General features: G+C 42.4%; 1 protein-coding gene and 1 long non-coding RNA gene across 2 annotated transcripts in view; one reads left to right on the top strand and one right to left on the bottom strand.

Annotated features, from left to right (window-relative positions):
* LOC139539888 (partitioning defective 6 homolog alpha-like) overlaps positions 1-11777 on the bottom strand; it is a 41041-nt gene extending 29264 nt beyond the window's left edge. Inside the window, exons 1-2 of the mRNA XM_071343271.1 lie at positions 11638-11777; positions 2956-3178 (exon numbers count right to left, since the gene is read on the bottom strand). Of these exons, the coding sequence (XP_071199372.1) occupies positions 2956-3178; positions 11638-11733 (319 nt within the window). The 5' untranslated portion in view covers positions 11734-11777. The remainder of the gene's footprint in view (positions 1-2955; positions 3179-11637) is intronic.
* A 128-nt stretch (positions 11778-11905) lies between these two features.
* Positions 11906-15581, top strand: LOC139539891 (uncharacterized). Its single transcript, XR_011668032.1, has 2 exons — positions 11906-12034; positions 13025-15581. It is a non-coding gene; the product is annotated as an uncharacterized lncRNA (long non-coding RNA).
* The last annotated feature ends 3123 nt before the right edge of the window (positions 15582-18704 follow it).

Below are 18704 nucleotides of genomic sequence, written 5' to 3'. Positions count from 1 at the left end.
AACAGCGATAAGCCCTCTCTGGAAATGTGCATTTCTGTTCCCCTCAAAACATGGTTTTATCAAATAGATCCTTTGAGAAAGCTATGCTAGAGAAAGGGAGGGAGAGAGAGAACGAGAGAGAGAACAAGAGAGAGAGAGAACGAGAGAGAGAGAGAGAGAGAATGAGAGAAATGAGAGTGAAAGAAGAGAGAAAGAGAGCTGAGATTGAGGACCAGGGGCTAATCTGCCTTCTTATTCTCCTTTAAATAGAAATACAGGCATAACTCATGAAGATTTCACTAGCCGCATAGTATAATCTTAAAAAGAAGAAAAAACACTAGCACATGCAGTAGTATTGCAGAGGGGTACCAAATAAAATGAAACTAAATGAAACTGCATTTTGATGAGGGAACAAACATATTTCCTGTTACCATACGGTTAGTAAGTGGAACTATAGCCAGACATTTAGCCCGTTGAAAGGCTGACAGGTGTTCAGCTATTCAGGACACTAAAGAGCATTCCCCATGAGAACAGGAAGTAGCTATGTTGTCAGTCGGTGGCAGCAGAACAGAAAAACTCCTGCTGAGTGAACAAATAGAGCTCAAAGATTCTGATTGCTTTTGTCTCCTGAGCCATTCAAATTAATGATCAGAGTTTTGTCTGTAAAGCAAGGAGGCTTTTTCCAGCTAATGAGTAATTAGCAGGTGTGCTGGATCTCCTGGAGCATACAGGGATGATGGCTTCCTGTTTATACACAGATAAACATTCACTGTGCAAGCTATGGCTTTGTTATTCAACTAGGCCTTTCTTCCACATATATACTGCAGATGCTGTAGATGAGAACAGGTAGCAAACACTGAGATGGATTGGAAAAATATATCCCTATAGCAGTCTCTTTCTCTCCTGCTCATTCTATTTCTGTTTCCATTTCTCACTTTTCATCTCCATCTTTGGGTTTCTCTCTTGAAGCCTTCTTCTAGGACCACAGGGCCGACTAGATCTCATTAGCTACATTCCTCGCTCCCCTGGTCTGTGCTGAACGTAAGGCTCCCTCTGAGCTTCCCTCCCCCAGCCGCCAACCCTCAAAGCCGTACCTCTCAGTGCACCTCACAAATGGCATTTCAATTGCTCTTCCTGAAATGTACTATTCTAGAATGCCACTCTAAGCATCCACGTCATCTTTGTCCATCCAGTGTTATTGCTCCTAACCACACCCGTGTTGAACTCATCTCAGGCCCCAGCAGGGAGGTTTCTGTGCTCCCCACAATGACAGGCAGAGCAGGGCCCTGGCCCTGGTGCTGAAGCAGCAGGAATCACTCCCACAGAGAGCCATGGACAGAGAGGCAAAGCTGCACAGCCTATCTCTCTTCTGACTGACACATAGCACACTAAACCATGAGAGCTTCAGCGACCACACAGAGGGGGGTTGAACTACAGGGCACTACAGGGAATCTCCTCTCTACCCACAGCTGAGCACATACCAAAGACGGTTAACTAGAATATCCATCTATACCCACTGGCCTGTATAACATTGTGAGCCTGATGGATAATTATATAAAGTGGTAATTGAGTCATGGATTCTATCCTGTAGCAATCACAAAGCAGCTGGACTTGGCTAATAAAGAAGGATAATAATGAGAATTTCATTAAGCTCTTTTTTTTTGTTACAAAATAAAGCAGAGCTGATTATGGAACAGGATGGTCCTCTAAAACTGGGAACAATAGGAGCCATTCTCCAGATTAACATTTCCAAATGAATTATGCAAACAAACAAAACAATAAAACAACATCACATAGAAAGATTGGACTATAAACAATAGGGGAGCGACTTTTAAGAGCATTAATGGGCGATTTCCAGAATGCAGAATTGGTTTTGATCAAACTCACTGACCGTGATGGGGCATTAGGAATGGAGGGGTATAGATGGAGATAAAGAGCTAGAAACAGAGCATGGTGGGGAAGAGAGGGGAGCATCTGAGGTATAGTGTGTTTCAGGGCAGGCTGGGTGAGATAAGGGTGAGGAGTCAGCCCCAGGCCCAACTCTAGCCCCAACTGCATCCTCAGCTCCAGCCCCAGCTCCATCCCTAGCTTCAGCCCCAGCTCCAGCTTCATCCCCAGCTCCAGCTCCATCCCCAGCTCCATCCCCAGCTCTAGCCCCAGCTCCAGCCCCAGCTCCCTCCCCAACTGCATTCCCAGCTCCAGCAGCAGCTCCATCCCCAGCTCTAGTCCCAGCTCCAGCTTCATCCCCAGCTCCAGCTCCATCCCCAGCTCCAGCTCCAACTCCCTCCCCAACTGCAGCCCCAGCTCCAGCTCCAGCCCCATCCCCAGCTCCAGCCTTAGCCCCAGCTCCATCTCCTCTCAGCACAGCACTCTGCCTTTGCATTCCTGAGGGCTGGCACAGCACCAGACAGCCCCACCCACTGAGGCAGGCCAGACTGGCAACAATGAGCAGAGCCCCAGACACTCATCCACTCACAATACAAACAACAACGTCATCACCATTGCCACACTGACTGACTCTCATACTTCCATCATCAGTCACAGTAAGAAATGCAGCTATCAACAGCAGAACCCTTTCTGCTAACAATTAGGCTACTTTATAAGACATAACACAGTATTTAATCATGAACACACACTACACACTGTACTACGCTATAATTTTCTGCCATGTTTGACAACTGATTTAAAAACACATCAACAGCGCCGATAACAAACAAGCATCAACAGTAGCACTGGCAAATAACTCACTTCAACACAACAGTCAACAGCCATTGGAACAAAAACACAGTGACTCCAATTGCAATAAGGTCAACATCAATAGCAGAGAGCTTTAACCAACAATGTAAGCTAACAATGAGGTTTCCCTATAAATAACTCTCCTCTCCCACCCCATCCCTCTCTCCCTCCCCTCCCATCCCTCTCTCCCTCCCCTTCCCTTCCTCCCCTCCCATTTCTCTCTCCATGCCACAGCCTCACCTCTCTTCTGGATGATGATCCTGAGTAGTGGATTGGCTGAGGACAGGGCCTTGTAGAAGTTGTCATCGTTGTTGATTGGCAGCAGGTCACCATAGATGTCCGCATATCCCAGCAGCACCTCCACACCGGGGATGCGGTGAACAGTCTGCAGCAGTCGGTAGAACTCCTGAAAGCCACCGGTGCCGCTCTTCTTCAGAGCGAAACGTCTGTACTCTGCCTCAAACTAGAACACAAAGGTCAGAGAAGATTGTGTCATGAAACCAATAAAGCAAACTCATAAGGATTGGTGCAGCAACAAAACCCAGACAATTGATCCAGACTCCAATAAAAGCCTCGGCCATGACATTGCCCTTCACTAAACTATTTAAAATTCCCCTCTATTGCTTTTCATGAATGCATTCTGGTCCTCATAACATAACATAACCTAGGTATTAATTTGACTAGACACAGAACTAAACCTATAAACATAGTCCAGTATGTAACAACTAGGACCATGTTCTGAGATGTCTCACTAGGTGCGACACGGTGGAGTGTGGGTCATTGTGAGGTAGCTGTGTAGCACAGATACATAAAGATCATTTAGGGGACAACACAAGCTGTGAGATATGCTTGTCTGTCTGGAGCTGCTGCCCTACAAGGCCAGTGAATTTATCTCTGAGGTGCGTATCACATGGAAACACACACAGAAGGTTGTGTCACTCCTCTCACATAATGTGCTATCCCATCCTTGTCTGGGGCCACAGACTTCCTCAATCACAAAGACAGGGAGACAGATAGAAAACAGATTGGCAGACAGACAGATTACAGAGGGAAGGAAAAACAGGCAGGCAAGCAGAAAGAGGATGGGAAAACAGAGCTAGACAGTCTGGAGTGGACTGAAGAGTACTGGATGGTGCACCACCAGTTTAAGTTCATTGGGTATTTTCATAATAGCATGATTGACTGGTTTGTGTGTCCAACCGTATTTACAGACTGAAACAAATAATGAGTACTTTATGAGTGATTGTAGGTCCTCACAGAAAATGAGTGGTCCAGGGACTAATCCCCTTTTCCTCTCACCACTCTACCTCTGGGGTTTACTATTGAAGAATAATAATATATTGCATGCTTTACTGGACAGAAAGGGTGACTGATTATGCCATTTCCACCCATTCACCTATAACACAGCTTCTGAGCTTCAGTCTATTTCACAAAGATCAGAGCAGAGCTGCAGGGGAAATCACCATATTTATAATGACCATCAGAAATACAATGCACACTCTCATCTCAACTCTCAACACATCATCTCTGTTTGCTCTTTATCTCCCCTCCTCTGATGGTGGTATCTATGGGGACATGGAGTTCTCATTTTGTAACAATATCAAGGAATGCACTCTGGAGAACGAAGTCAAGCATTATAGCTTCAATTCCTTAGTTCTCTTCATACTTTAATGAGCCATTTGGGTGGATACAGTAAACTATGTACGGGCTGGATGGCTTCTATCAATTATGATTAAATCAACTCTGCCTAAATATCACCTTCATTCCAAGTAATCAAGTGAAAGAGTATTTGAGTGTGAGAATATAGAAGGTGACGGTAAATGTGTAAGAAAACAAATCAATGAGTGAGTGAGTGCTGGACAAGTTAGTGTAGAAGATTCTACTGTATTCCCAACCATCCTGGGGCTCCAATGAGCAAAACATCTTTGCTGAGTCAAGAAAGTCCGTACTAGTTCGCCGAAGCCAGCCCTCTGGAGAGCCGTGTAAAAGGCTGTAGAACAGGGGAGCTAACGATGGGCCTATTTGTCTTCAAACCATTTTAAGATGCAGTGCTGCAGCTGAGGCACATAATTGAAATACTAACAGAATTAGAAAGAATCCACTGTCAACAAGTTGTTAAAAATCACTGCTGAGGAGAGCCAGACAGACAGTGAGGCAGTTAGTTGCACATTACACATTACACTGCAGAGATATTACCTGTATAGATTTCCATATTAGAGTTTAACACCACAATCAGTAGCATATTGTTTGAATTTGATAAACACACATGAACTGTGCATTCAGACTAGAGGTCGAACCGATTATGATTTTTCAACGCCGATACCGATTATTGGAGGACCAAAAAAAGCCGATACCGATTAATCGACCGATTATTATATATATATTTGTAATAATGACAATTACAACAATACTGAATAAACACTTATTTTAACTTAATATAATACATCAATAAAATCAATTTAGTCTCAAATAAATAATGAAACATGTTCAATTTGGTTTAAATAATGCAAAAACAAAGTGTTGGAGAAGAAAGTAAAAGTGCAATATTTGCCATGTAAAAAAGCTAACGTTTAAGTTCCTTGCTCAGAACATATGAAAGCTGGTGGTTCCTTTTAACATGAGTCTTCAATATTCCCAGGTAAGAAGTTTTAGGTTGTAGTTATTATAGGAATTATAGGACTATTTCTCTCTATACCATTTGTATTTCATTAACCTTTGACTATTGGATGTTCTAATAGGTACTTTAGTATTGCCAGCCTTATCTCCGGAGTTGATAGGCATGAAGTCATAAACAGCGCAATGCTTGAAGCACAGCGAAGAGCTGCTGGCAAATGCAGGAAAGTGCTGTTTGAATGAATGCTTACGAGCCTGCTGCTGCCTACCACCGCTCAGTCAGACTGCTCTATCAAATCATAGACTTAATTATAATATAATAACACACAGGAATATGAGCCTTAGGTCATTAATATGGTAAAATCCAGAAACTATCATTTCGAAAACAAAACATTTATTCTTTCAGTGAAATACGGAACCGTTACGTATTTTATCTAACGGATGGCATCCCTAAGTCTAAATATTGCTGTTACATTGTACAACCTTCAATGTTATGTCATAATTATGTACAATTCTGGCAAATTAATTACGGTCCTTGTTAGGAAGAAATGGTCTTCACACAGTTCGCAACGAGCCAGGCGGCCCAAACTGCTGCATATACCCTGACTCTGCTTGCACAGAACGCAAAAGAAGTGACACAATTTCCCTAGTTAAAAGAAATTCATGTTAGCAGGCAATATTAACTAAATATGCAGGTTTCAAAATATATACTTGTGTATTGATTTTAAGAAAGGCATTGATGTTTATGGTTAGGTACACATTGATGCAATGACAGTGCTTTTTTCGCGAATGCGCTTGTTAAATCACCCGTTTGGCGAAGTAGGCTGTGATTCAATGATAAATTAACAGGCACCGCATCGATTATATGCAACGCAGGACAAGCTAGATAAACTAGTAATAACATCAACCATGTGTAGGTAATTAGTGATTATGTTAAGATTGATTGTTTTTATAAGATAAATTTAATGCTCGGTCCTCCTTTCCTGTAGTCCACCTTACCTTGGCTCCTTGCTGCACTTGCATAACAGGTAGTCAGCCTGCCACGCAGTCTCCTCGTGGAGTGCAATGTAATCAGCCATAATCGGTGTCCAAAAATGCAGATTACTGATTGTTATGAAAACTTGAAATCGGCCCTAATTACTCGACCATTCTGCTTAATCGGTCGACCTCTAATTCAGACCATACTAGATTGTTAAAGGTCCAATGCAGCTGTTTTTATCTCAATATCAAATCATTTCCGGGTAACAATTAAGTACCTTACTGTGATTGTTTTCAATTAAAATGGTCAAATATAAACAAAAATAGCTTCTTAGCGAAGAGCAATTTCTCAAGCAAGAATTTTGCTAGGACTGTCTTTGTGTGGTCTGAGTGGGGAGGGGGAGGAGAAAACTAGCTGTTTTGGGCAGAGCGGTTTGGAACTCTTTCTTATTAGTCTATTAACTAATTTACCAGGTAGGCCAAAACTCCATCCCACCAAAACAAGCTGAAATTTCAGGCGGTCTTTTCAAACAGCTCTTACACTAAAAGGGCATTATTATAATTTTCACAATTTCACAGTATTATTCCAGCTTATAGTGTGGAAATATACATAAAACACAGGTAAATCATGTTTTTAACTGCCCTGGGCCTTTAAAGATTTTGACATCAAATCAAATGTTATTTGTCACTTAATACAATGTTTACATACCCTACATTACCCATCTCATATGTATATATACTGTACTCTATATCATCTACTGCATCTTGCCATCTTTATGCAATACATGTACCACTAGCCACTTTAAACTATGCCACTTTATGTTTACATACCCTACAGTACTCATCTCATATGTATATACCGTACTCTATACCATCTACTGCATCTGCCATGCCGTTCTGTACCACCACTCATCCATATATCTTTATGTACATATTCTTTATCCCTTACACTTGTGTGTGTGTGTAAGGTAGTAGTGTGGAATTGTTAGGTTAGATTACTGTTGGTTATTACTGCATTGTCGGAACTAGAAGCACAAGCATTTCGCTACACTCGCATTAACATCTGCTAACCATGTGTATGTGACTAATAAAATTTGATTTGATTTGACATGCGCCGAATACAACAGGTGGTGAGCGAAATGCTTACTTTACAAGCCTTTAACCAACAATGTAGTTTTAAGAAAAATAAGTGTTCAGTAAAAAATAGATAAGTCAATTTTTTAAATAAAATAACTAATAATTAAAGACCAGCAGTAAAATAACAGTAGCGAGGCTATATACAGGGGGTACTGGTACAGAGTCAACGTGTGGGGGCACAGGTTAGTCGAGGTAATTGATGTAAAACGTACATGTAGGTAGAGTTAAAGTGACTATAAATAGATAATAAACAGAGACTAGCAGCAGCATAAAAGGGGGGGGGGGGGGGGGAACAATGCAAAAGGTCAGGGTAGCCATTTGATTAGCTGATCAGGAGTCTTATGGCTTGGGGGTAGAAGCTGTTAAGAAGCCTTTTGGACCTCGACTTGGTGCTCCGATACCGCTTGCCGTGCAGTAGCAGAGAGAACAGTCTATGACTAGGGTTGCTGGAGTCTTTGACAATTTTTAGGGCCTTTCTCTGACACCGCCTAGTATAGAGGTCCTGGATGGCAGAAAGCTTGGCCCCAGTGATGTACAGGGCCGTACGCACTACCCTCTGTACTGCCTTGCGGTCGGAGGCCGAGCAATTGCCGTACCAGGCAGTGATACAACCAGTCAGGATGCTCTCGATGGTGCAGCTGTAGAACCTTTTTGAGGATCTGAGGACACATGCCAAATATTTTCAGTCTCCTGAGGGGGAATAGGCTTTGTTATGCCCTCTTCATGACTGTCTTGGTGTGATTGGACCATGATAGTTTGTTGGTGATGTGGACACCAAGGAACTTGAAGCTCTCAACCTGCTCCACTACAGCCCCGTCGATGAGAATGGGGGCGTGCTCGGTCCTCCTTTCCTGTAGTCCACAATCATCTCCTTTGTCGGTGATCAGGCTTACCATTGTTGTGTCATCGGCAAACTTAATGATGGTGTTGGAGTCGTGCCTGGCCAAGTAGTCATGAGTGAACAGGGAGTACAGGAGGGGACTGAGCACGCACCCCTGAGGGGCCCCTGGGTTGAGGATCAGCATAACGGATGTGTTGTTACCTACCCTTACCACCTGGGGTCAGCCCGTCAGGAAGTCCAGGATCCAGTTGCAGAAGGAGGTGTTTAGTCCCAGGGTCCTTAGCTTAGTGATGAGCTTAGAAGGCACTATGGTGTTGACTGCTGAGCTGTAGTCAATGAATAGCATTCTCACATAGGTGTTCCTTTTGTCCAGGTGGGAAAGGGCAGTGTGTAGTGCAATAGAGATTACATCATCTGTGGGGCGGTATGCAAATTTGGGTGGGTCAAGGGTGTCTGGGATAATGGTGTTGATGTGAGCCATGACCAGCCTTTCAAAGCACTTCATGGCTACAGACGTGAGGGCTACAGGTCGGTAGTCATTTAGGCAGGTTACCTTAGTGTTCTTGGGCACAAGGTCTTACTCACATCGGCTATGGAGAGCGTGATCACACAGTCATCCAAAACAGCTGATGCTCTAATGCATGCTTCAGTGTTGCTTGCCTCGAAGCGAGCATAGAAGTCATTCAGCTTGTCTGGTAGGCTCTTGTCACTGGGCAGCTTGTGGCTGTGCTTCCCTTTGTAGTCTGTAATAGTTTGCAAGCCCTGCCACATCCGACGAGCGTCGGAGCCGATGTAGTACGATTCAAACTTAGTCCTGTATTGACACTTTGCCTGTTTGATCGTTCCCCGGAAGGCATAGCAGGATTTCTTATAAGCTTCCGGGTTAGAGTCCCGCTCCTTGAAAGTCCCTGGCCACTATGAGCACCGCCTCTGAATGAGCGTTTTCCTGTTTGCTTATGGCCAGATACAGCTCATTGAGTGCGGTCTTAGTGCCAGCACCGGTTTGTGGTGGTAAATAGACAGCTACGAAGAATATAGATGAAAGCTCTCTTGGTAAATAGTGTGGTCTACAGCTTATCATGACATACTCTACCTCAGGTGAGCAAAACCTCGAGACTTCCTTAATATTAGATTTTGTGCACCAGCTGTTGTTTAAAAATATACACAGACCGCCACCCCTTGTCTTACCAGAGACGGCTGTTATATCTTGCTGATGCAGGGTAAAACACTGCCAGCTGTATGTTATTCATGTCGTCGTTCACCCACGACTCGGTGAAACATAAGATATTACAGTTTTTAATGTCCCGTTGGTAGGATATACGTGATCGTAGTTCTTCTATGTTGTTATCCAATGATTGTACGTTGGCTAATAGGACTGATGGTAAAGGCAGATTACCCACTCGCCGTTGGATCCTTACAAGGCACCCCAACCTATGTCACTGATATCTCCGTCTTTTTCTCCAGCGAATGACGGAGATGAGGGCCTTGACGGGTGTCTGAAGTAAATCCTTTTCGTCCGACTCGTTAAATAAAAAATCTTCTTCCAGTACGAGGTGAGTAATAGCTGTCCTGATATCTAGAAGCTATTTTCGGTCATAAGAGACAGTGGCAGAAACATTATGTACAAAATAAGTTACAGATAACACGAAAAAACACACACAATAGCACAATTGGTTAGGAGACCGTGAAACAGCAGCCATCTCCATCGCCGCCATTGTATAGGATCTGAGTCGTGAACAACAATAGTGAACAACAATAGTACATTTGAAAAAGTGATTATCAGAGGTATGAACCCTATTTTTCTTTACATAAACTCAGTTACCAATGTTGCTTTGTCTGAGAAAGAACTGCATGGAGGCATGAGGTTTTACTTTTCACACTAGCTCATTCTTGTCTTGAAATTAAAACATGCAGTCTAAAGGAAAACTACAACCACTATTGAATTTGAGCTCTTGTGACAGCTATAATTAGATATTATTTTGCAACAACTTTATTCCTATTGAATTCCTAACTCTTTGAGTACTCTTTATCTTCGGGGGATCCATGGAGCCATTGCAAGTTGTACATTTGCAAAAACATGTGTTGCCAGGACAGACAATGTGTGAAAGAAGTATTGTCCTCACTAATATTTTAATAATAAAGGACACCTTAACCAATATATCAGAGTATAATTGACAGAAGGTCAATTGGTTTTAAGGTGATACACTGATGAAGATGAGAATGATGATGATAAATGATAATAAATATATAATTTATTATCTTCAATGTTTTTCTACAGTTAGGCTATGGTATTGTATTGGCTACTATGGCCTATGGTCTATTCAATTATGGGCAATTCTTAAACATTGGGGTTCCCGAGTGGCGCAGCGGTCTAAGACACTGCATCTCAGTGCTAGAGGCATCATTACAGACCCTGGTTTGATTCCAGGCTGTATCATAACCGGCCGTGATTGGGAGTCCCATAGGGCAGAGCACAACTGGCTATCTGGGGTTGGCTGTCATTGTAAATACGAATTTGTTCTTAACTGACTTGCCTAGTTAAATCATTTATGCCATATGGTTTGTAGGTTTCATGCATAGCCTAATTAACAAGCCAGGCCCTATATTCTAATTAACCACGTACAGTTACGCTCAATTCTGCACCAGAGCAGCGCGCTACAATACATAACAGAAATGACAGAGCAGAGAGCGACTATGTAAACTGTCATAGCCTCCTAGCCTGCTACACATGGATAGCTTGCGAACTGTCATAGCCTCCTAGCCTGCTACACATGGATAGCATGCGAACTGTCATAGCCTCCTAGCGTGATAGGGTTTCTTTCCACTAGTTACCAAAGCCACAAAGTAAAAATTGGCTATATCGTAAAAATGTATGAAAACAAAAATGATCTTTTTAGTCTTAATTTAAGTTTAGGATTAGGTATACGATTAGGTATAAGATTGTAAGTGTGGTTAATGTTAATGTTAGGGTTAGGTTTGAAATGAGATTTTAAGTAGATACATATTAGAAATAGGCGGGGTTTATGACTTTGTGACTGTGGTAACTAATGACGACCCCATGGATAGAGACAGACACGCTCGCGCCCGGAACGTCGTGGTGACAAGCATAAATCAAGGACACGAACATCAGTGTTTCGCGCTCGGATATGATTAGTTTAGGGGGGATTCAAGAGCGCCGTTGTGACAGGTAGTGACATACGGACAATCCCATTTGTAGTCTACATCTTGATTTTGTTAGCCCTGTGTACCGCGCGTGCCTGATACGGTAGCCTACCAACCAATAAACCGCGGTCTACCGGTTCGTTCCACGGTAACCGCATTATGAATGTGAAATGAATTAGCCAGCCACTTACTTTGCTTTTGACCTCGACCACATTGTTCGTGTTTTTCAATGGGGTCCTCTGATGCCTTGACATGTTTGCGCGTTGAACCCCGGCGGATTGAACCATCCACAGGCTTTCCTCGAAACAGGTTTGAGTAGATAGTCAGTCACTTCGTTGTAAACTAATTTGCCCGCAGCAACATGGGGCTAGATAGACGCACAGGTACAGTCCTTAAACAGTCCTGGTGCTGTAATAGGAATCAGATCTGTATCTGTTCTCCTCACGATGGGCAGAGCTACACCACTGCCTCGATAACAATGACGTCAGCTAGACACGCCGCTTGAAGGCGGGGATGGGGTCGTGCGTGGTGTCAGATGAAATGTTTCAGTTGGTGTTGCCCTGGAGACCAGGAAGCATAGAGCAGCAGGTGAGACAAGGCCAAAGATGGAGGATAAATTAAGATAGTCAGCGAAGCGACAGGATTTACTCGGCCCAAAATCTGTCCATGAGATAAGCCCTTTTTTGTATGGTCTATGAGAGAGTGAAGTTACGTGAAGCTTATTTGATCGAAAGAAGTTTCTTAATGTTTTTTAGGCTGTTACAAATGTACGTATAAAAGTTGATGCACGTGGTATTTCCAGGCAACTTTAAGAAAAACAACATATACTGCTTTCAAGTAGGATTTATGGTATTTTGCCTGTAGAAAAAATGGCAATGTTAATATGACCCTACAAACAGGCCCATTTTTTTACCACATTCTTGCCTGCATACACATTTTATGTGCATGCATGCCGAGGAAAAGTGTTGGTAGTGGTGTGCAGATGTGGGTGGGCATCTATTTTAATCAATCAATTGAGAAAATACCCCATCAATAAGTAATCCATTATTCATTTGTTGAGGCAGGTAATACAATTGTTCAAAATAATAGAATAGCATACTTTTGGTTTAATTAGGCATATGTTATGGGCTGTGCAGCCATGACTGCACCATCCAAATGAAATCAATAGTTTGTTATTTTGTTCATTAACAAGACACATCTACCCGATCACAGTCAAAACACGTATTTTATTTAAAAAAAGTGATATTTTGAAACAGAGCCCAATCTCATGCTTTTCTTTATGCGTGTTTCATCTCTTTTGTACCCTCAATCCACTTTGTTAGGGAGCATTAACAGGGTCTTACCTTCATCATGACCTTGTGTAATCATTATCACTCTGTGTATCTCTGACAAAGGAACATGGTTTTGGTATGGCATGGACCCTACTAAGTTATGCAAGTGCCTCAAAAGCTTTCCAGATTAGGATACTAAGGATTAGATTGTTCATTTTCTGTTGTTAAATTCACCAACAAGATGTTTGTGATCTAACCTTCTCTGGTTCACCCCTGTATTTTTTACCATCTTTCTCTTCATTCACAGTTCAACCTGTTCAGACTGGGACAATGACAACATCCTGACTAACAGCTAAAACCTAACCAGATCTCTAGAAGCAAATGTATTTAGTGTGGAGCTCCCTCCCGGGGCCCCACAGTGTCTCAGATGATGGAGAGAGCTGGAATGCAGGAATGTGGAGAGATAATCCTGCAACCTCAGTGGATACTGCTCAACGCCTGCCAGTGCTTTGATCTTCACACCGCTGCCAAGGGGGACAAGCAATTTCCTGAGCTCTTCTCAGAGGAAGGTTCCTGTAAATGCATGTTCCATGTCAGCACGCAGGTATCCAAGGAGCCTACCCACATGAACACAAATATATATAATATGGTTAATGCTGCTGATAAACAGATTCTGCTCATAAAACTCCCCCATCACCCAGGAGGAAAGGGTGCATGTCAAAGAAACCCTATACATTTGCAGTTTCACCTCTGTAGCCACACCCTTGAGAGAGTCACAGAACAACTTCCCTCAGAATTTCCACTAGTTGTTGCCTAAGAATGTAAGCTACTGTATGTGAGTCAGCCATGTCAAGTTTCTGAGCAGTAATGTTGATAAGATATATAATGCTCCCACCCCTGACTCCCTGTCCTTCTGGCGACTGCCCTGGAAAAACATTCTCATTTATCAGGAATGTAATTCACTCTATAGTGACTGAAAATACTACTAAGATAAGGTTTTCTCTGTGAAATTTTAAATTAACTGGTATCCTGAAATGCAATATTCTAAAACAAAGTGATGTATTTGTCTGAAGTCTCTAATTTGGGGAAACTACAGTAAACTACTGGGCAAATATTAGAGTGTTTCGAGTAGCATATGTCTATCGGAAGCACAAGCACGGAAGTCTAAAGCCCTGTGATAGCTGATAGATAGATAGACAGGTACAGGTGACGACGTTCAAGTGATGTTTCCTCTTTGAGATGCCTCTATTCATATCCTGCTACCAAATAGACAATGGGGGGTGGTTTTCAGTCTCATGTTTGTTATTCCTGTTGCAGTATTCAATAGCTGCCACTCGCCCACTGTTGTGGTACTTACTACCTTTCCACGACCACCTCTCTGGTTATTCACCTTTTCACGTCCTCTTCGAAGATAACATTTATAAATTAGATTAATTTACTTAATTGCCAACAGGTCTCCTCCACACCTTTTCTCAGATAAGATTTTATAGGGGAAAAAATATGCTGTACCCTTACTGTAACTTATCTGAGCATACTATCACCACCACCACTACCTGAGCAATAATACATATTCAAACTTGTACCAATAGTACTGAAGACTTGCCTGGGTTAAAGAATTTAAGAGAGACACCAATGATAGTGCAGCAGGTGTTTAAATGATTCATGAGATAGAACTGGCGGCCTTTTTTTAATTGAATGAAAGGGTATTTTTAGTACTGTAAATATACATAGGCAAGCCATCCCCCAGTAAACACAACACAGTGTACCCAAGGTGGAACCTGCAGTGCAATAAATCCTGAAGAAAGTCGTGTGGAATGCTGTAGAAGATTCCTGGGGTGGTTGAGTAATGTTGTCAGACCAGCCTGTCTGCTCTGGGCCATGCATACCCTCAGTTCTATGACTCCCACACCTCAGCAGGTTACCAGGCACGACCCACTGGCTCAGAGCTGCCTGGCTACTTACCCAGCATTCCTCTGGCTTTAGTCAAAGGATTCCGGCATGGTGCAGGGCAAGTTGCTGTAGAAGTCCCACACGTCTTACTGGAGGATTCAAACATTTCTGAGTCAAGCATCAAAACAAAAAGAGACTTAACTCTGTGAGGAATGTTTCACTGTGATGGGGGACTCTAATATACTTTGAAGGAGACACTTGTGCAGAGACAGTAGTGAGAGAACCACTCAATGTTGGCCTACAATCAGCCATGTGCATTCATAGCCCTAAGGAGAAATACAAGCTTGTTTGTACACATTCTTTCTTGTAATGTGTTTTTGTCTGGTTGAAATGCCAAGCATGACGCATCATATATAAGCTTGTTTAGCTGTTTGTGTCCCTTGAAGATAAAAAGTACTTAGCTTATTTGAATGCTTGTTTTATCTATTTACTCATCCATAAATCCATAACTTTTCAGTGTGATTAATCATGACTGTGTGAGGATTCAAGATTGATTGACATAACTTAAATATATTGGACTCTGGTGAAAACAAGTATTATTCTTGAGATTTGAGTACTGTAACTGGAATGTGAAAGGTCACCATGTTCACCTGACTGAAACGCATGCTCTTTATTCTCCAGTTGAGAGGAGATACTGTTTGTGTGTGTTCGCGCATGCATAGTGTATTCGTTTTTACAATGGCCTTGTGTTTCAATGAAGTCGTGAAAGTTCCTTATCTGATATCAGCACATACAATACCTTTCAGAGAGACGGAGAGATTGTGAAAGGAAAAAGCATCCATTTATGTCTTGTAGATATCATTGATCTGTCTTCTCACCAATTCTATTCATCAGTTGTCATGCTTCCCATAGTTCTGGTATTTTTAATGTCCCAAAGCCACTGGTCAAAATAAATGCAATTCCAGATCCATTTATATATGTCTCTATGTTAATTTTATTACCAGGTGATTGAAGATCAAAATAGTCCATCACATTTCCTATCCACCACATATCCAATGTGTTTTGGGCAATTTTCTGTTGCAAGTGGTCTCACAGCATACCATTGCTCTGAACTATGGGTCACTCATGCCACCTTGTGGACATAATGCATTATCTCCCTTTGGTGAAGTATATATTTTTTCTTTCCACAACTAGGGTCTTCTGTGTGGTCCACTGCTTAAATTGTCCATGTATTTTGTCTTCTACTGGTCTTGCCATGAAAAATGTACTGCCCAATTCAGCTACAGATGGCAATACAAAAGCATTAGGAAAATGCTAGTCTATATGTTTTCTGAATAGTGAGTAGGCAGGCCAGCCATTGTTGGGGAAAAGGGTTGGTTCTAAGGTGCAGCCCAGGAAGAGTAAACATTAACATAGGTAAGGATGCATGAACTATGAATACTGTACTCCTTCACACATACATTATCCATATGTGATCTCTCGGTCCCATCTTCCAAGTCAGTGAGTCAACACGAAGGAGTGTTGGATGACAGTTCATTTATTGCCAAGCTGCAATGATGGGACACAGTATAGATGGATGTTCAGTCTTTAAAGGGTTATTAACAGCACCCCCATAATAATTCTCCTTATAGTTGCTGTTTAATATACAAACAAAAAGGACATCTAAATGTCTATAAAAGTTATAGGGATTGTAATAGTGGATTAAACTATTTCTAGTCATTCCTAATTTACTATAATAAAAACAAATACATCATTTTCAAATGTTCTCATGTGTACAACAGAATAAACTACAATCATCCATTTTAGTATACAAAATATATCAAATGAACCTGAAAAGTGACTTAATGTGACACTCTTGTGATGAAGAAATAGAATGCACCACACAATACTTTCTGGGCTAACAACCAGGCTAACAGGCACAGCTAACAAGCTAGCTGGTGCTCATGAGTTTATAAAAACATTTATACTTCGTACAATCGTCAACAAAATATTACCTGCAATGATGGGAAACAGTATATTGATGAATGTTCAGTCATCAAAGGGATATTAACAGCACTTCTAAAGAAGATGCATTTGAGTTACAACGGGGCAAACTTATCTTGCATAAAACCCACATGGGAGAGATTCGATTTTTATGACCTAATGACAACTTTATGACAGTTTCTATCCCTGGGCCATTCAACTTTCAAGTCACCCACAACAATTCTCTATTGACCTGCTGTGGATTACCCAGAATTCGTTCTTCTTCTTCAATTAGGTTTTATGGCGGTTGGCATCCAATATGTTGCATTACCGGCACCAACTGGACTGGTGTATAAATCCATTATACTTTGTGACATTAAAAACCCACCACCCTATTCCACTAAATTAACCAGCAGCCTAGGAGGACGGGTCAGTACACCCTGTAACTCTTCTGGTACAGTCAAGTCTGGTACACCCAAGTACTTCTCTGCAGCTGCCACCACAACATCGGTTTTCTGTGATTTACTTTCCATTCCTGCGGTATAGTTGATATCCATTGTTGTGAACGCTAAGAAGCTCATTGGCCTATCTCTCTGTGCTGGCACAGATCTACTACTCACAGGAATCCTGTCAGGATCCCTCACCCTTGACCCATCCTCCTCTACTTTCTTCACTGCTTCAGCATAAGACACCCTTCTGCATTACTCTGACCGTGGCCACCTCAACCTGCCTCTCTCGCACCGGACACTTCCGATTCCCAGCAACATGGGCACCCCTAAAGTTGACACCCATAACTTTTCCCGCCGAAACTACACATTCATCTATCCCATGCCCTCCTACACACTTCCCACATCTTGGAATCTTCCTCCTACACACTGCTGCAACATGATCATAAACATTACACCTGAAACACCACAGTGGGTTCGGCACAAAAGCTCTAACAGGATAACTGATATATCCTAACATAACTTCATCGGGTAAAGACTGTTTCAAAACTCAAAAGGACAGACTGTGTCACTTCTGTTTCATCACGCTCCCCACTGGGTCTGTGTTGCACCAAATGGCGGGCGTCACAAACACCAGTCATTTTTTTTTTAATTAAGGGGGTAAAAAAAATGCGATAAAAACACCATGAATCTTCAACTTCAATTGCTCCACTGCCACACTTAACGCCTCTCCAGAAATCACTCCTTTCAATGATGCCCTGTTCCTATGAGCAAAGCAAGAAACAGATCTTGACCCGAGTTGCGTGGCACGGAGCGCCCGCTCCCTCTAGGTGGAAGAACTACAAAAAAACATCACAAGTCCCTTCAGGTTATTTTCACTGATTTAACAGTACCCAACATATTTTTCACCCAACTTGATACCACATACAGATCAGCCAAAAGGTCTGGAACCACTTTCTCCCAAAATCTCACTCCCACTGGGCCAAACTCATCTTTATCGGCCCCCGAGTGGCGCAGCGGGCTATTCTACAAGAAATCTGCCTCCAGATATAAAGCTTCTCCCAAGTGGGTGTGACACCTACTCCCGTTGCCTGCTGCACTGCTGCTTGGACTCCACCTGGCGATCTGTTCACCGTCTTCCCTGGTTGTCTCCCCCTGTCTGGTACAGGTACCCCCCCCCCCGAGCTTTCACTCGCCTCTCCATCACACATGCACTGTTGGGGCGAGTGACTCTGATCTTACAATGGCTAGTCCCAAGTTGTTATAATTTTATTTTTTTCTTGTGCATTTTGCTATTTTGCTATTTGCCTCATGACTCCTGCATGCTTTGTTGACTACGAACTTTCTTTACCCAACCGTGGGACAGACTGTGTTTGTTCCCACACTTGGGGTTCTGACTCTCTATTGGTTACACAGACCTTTGGACTCCCGTCCCATTCTAACCACCTCTCGCCGGCTTTTATATTCATGTTACCTAATTAAATTGCTGTACAATATGATCTTGTTGCCATCTGATGCGCATTCAGATGTCATAAATCAGCACTGCAGAGTTCTCCCTGTCTTATGCCGTTCCTTGATTGTATTACTGTTGATGATATCTGGAAATGTGCATGTACACACTGTCCCATCTACTGTTGCTAGCCCCAATTATGACTTGTGCTCTGATATCTGCTTCACTGATTTATGCTC

Source organism: Salvelinus alpinus, chromosome 15 (genome assembly GCF_045679555.1).
Source record: "Salvelinus alpinus chromosome 15, SLU_Salpinus.1, whole genome shotgun sequence".
In the NCBI taxonomy this organism is placed as follows: Eukaryota; Metazoa; Chordata; class Actinopteri; order Salmoniformes; family Salmonidae; genus Salvelinus; species Salvelinus alpinus.
The sequence above is the reverse complement of the archived record's forward strand: the minus strand, read 5'-3'. Positions and strand labels throughout refer to the sequence as shown.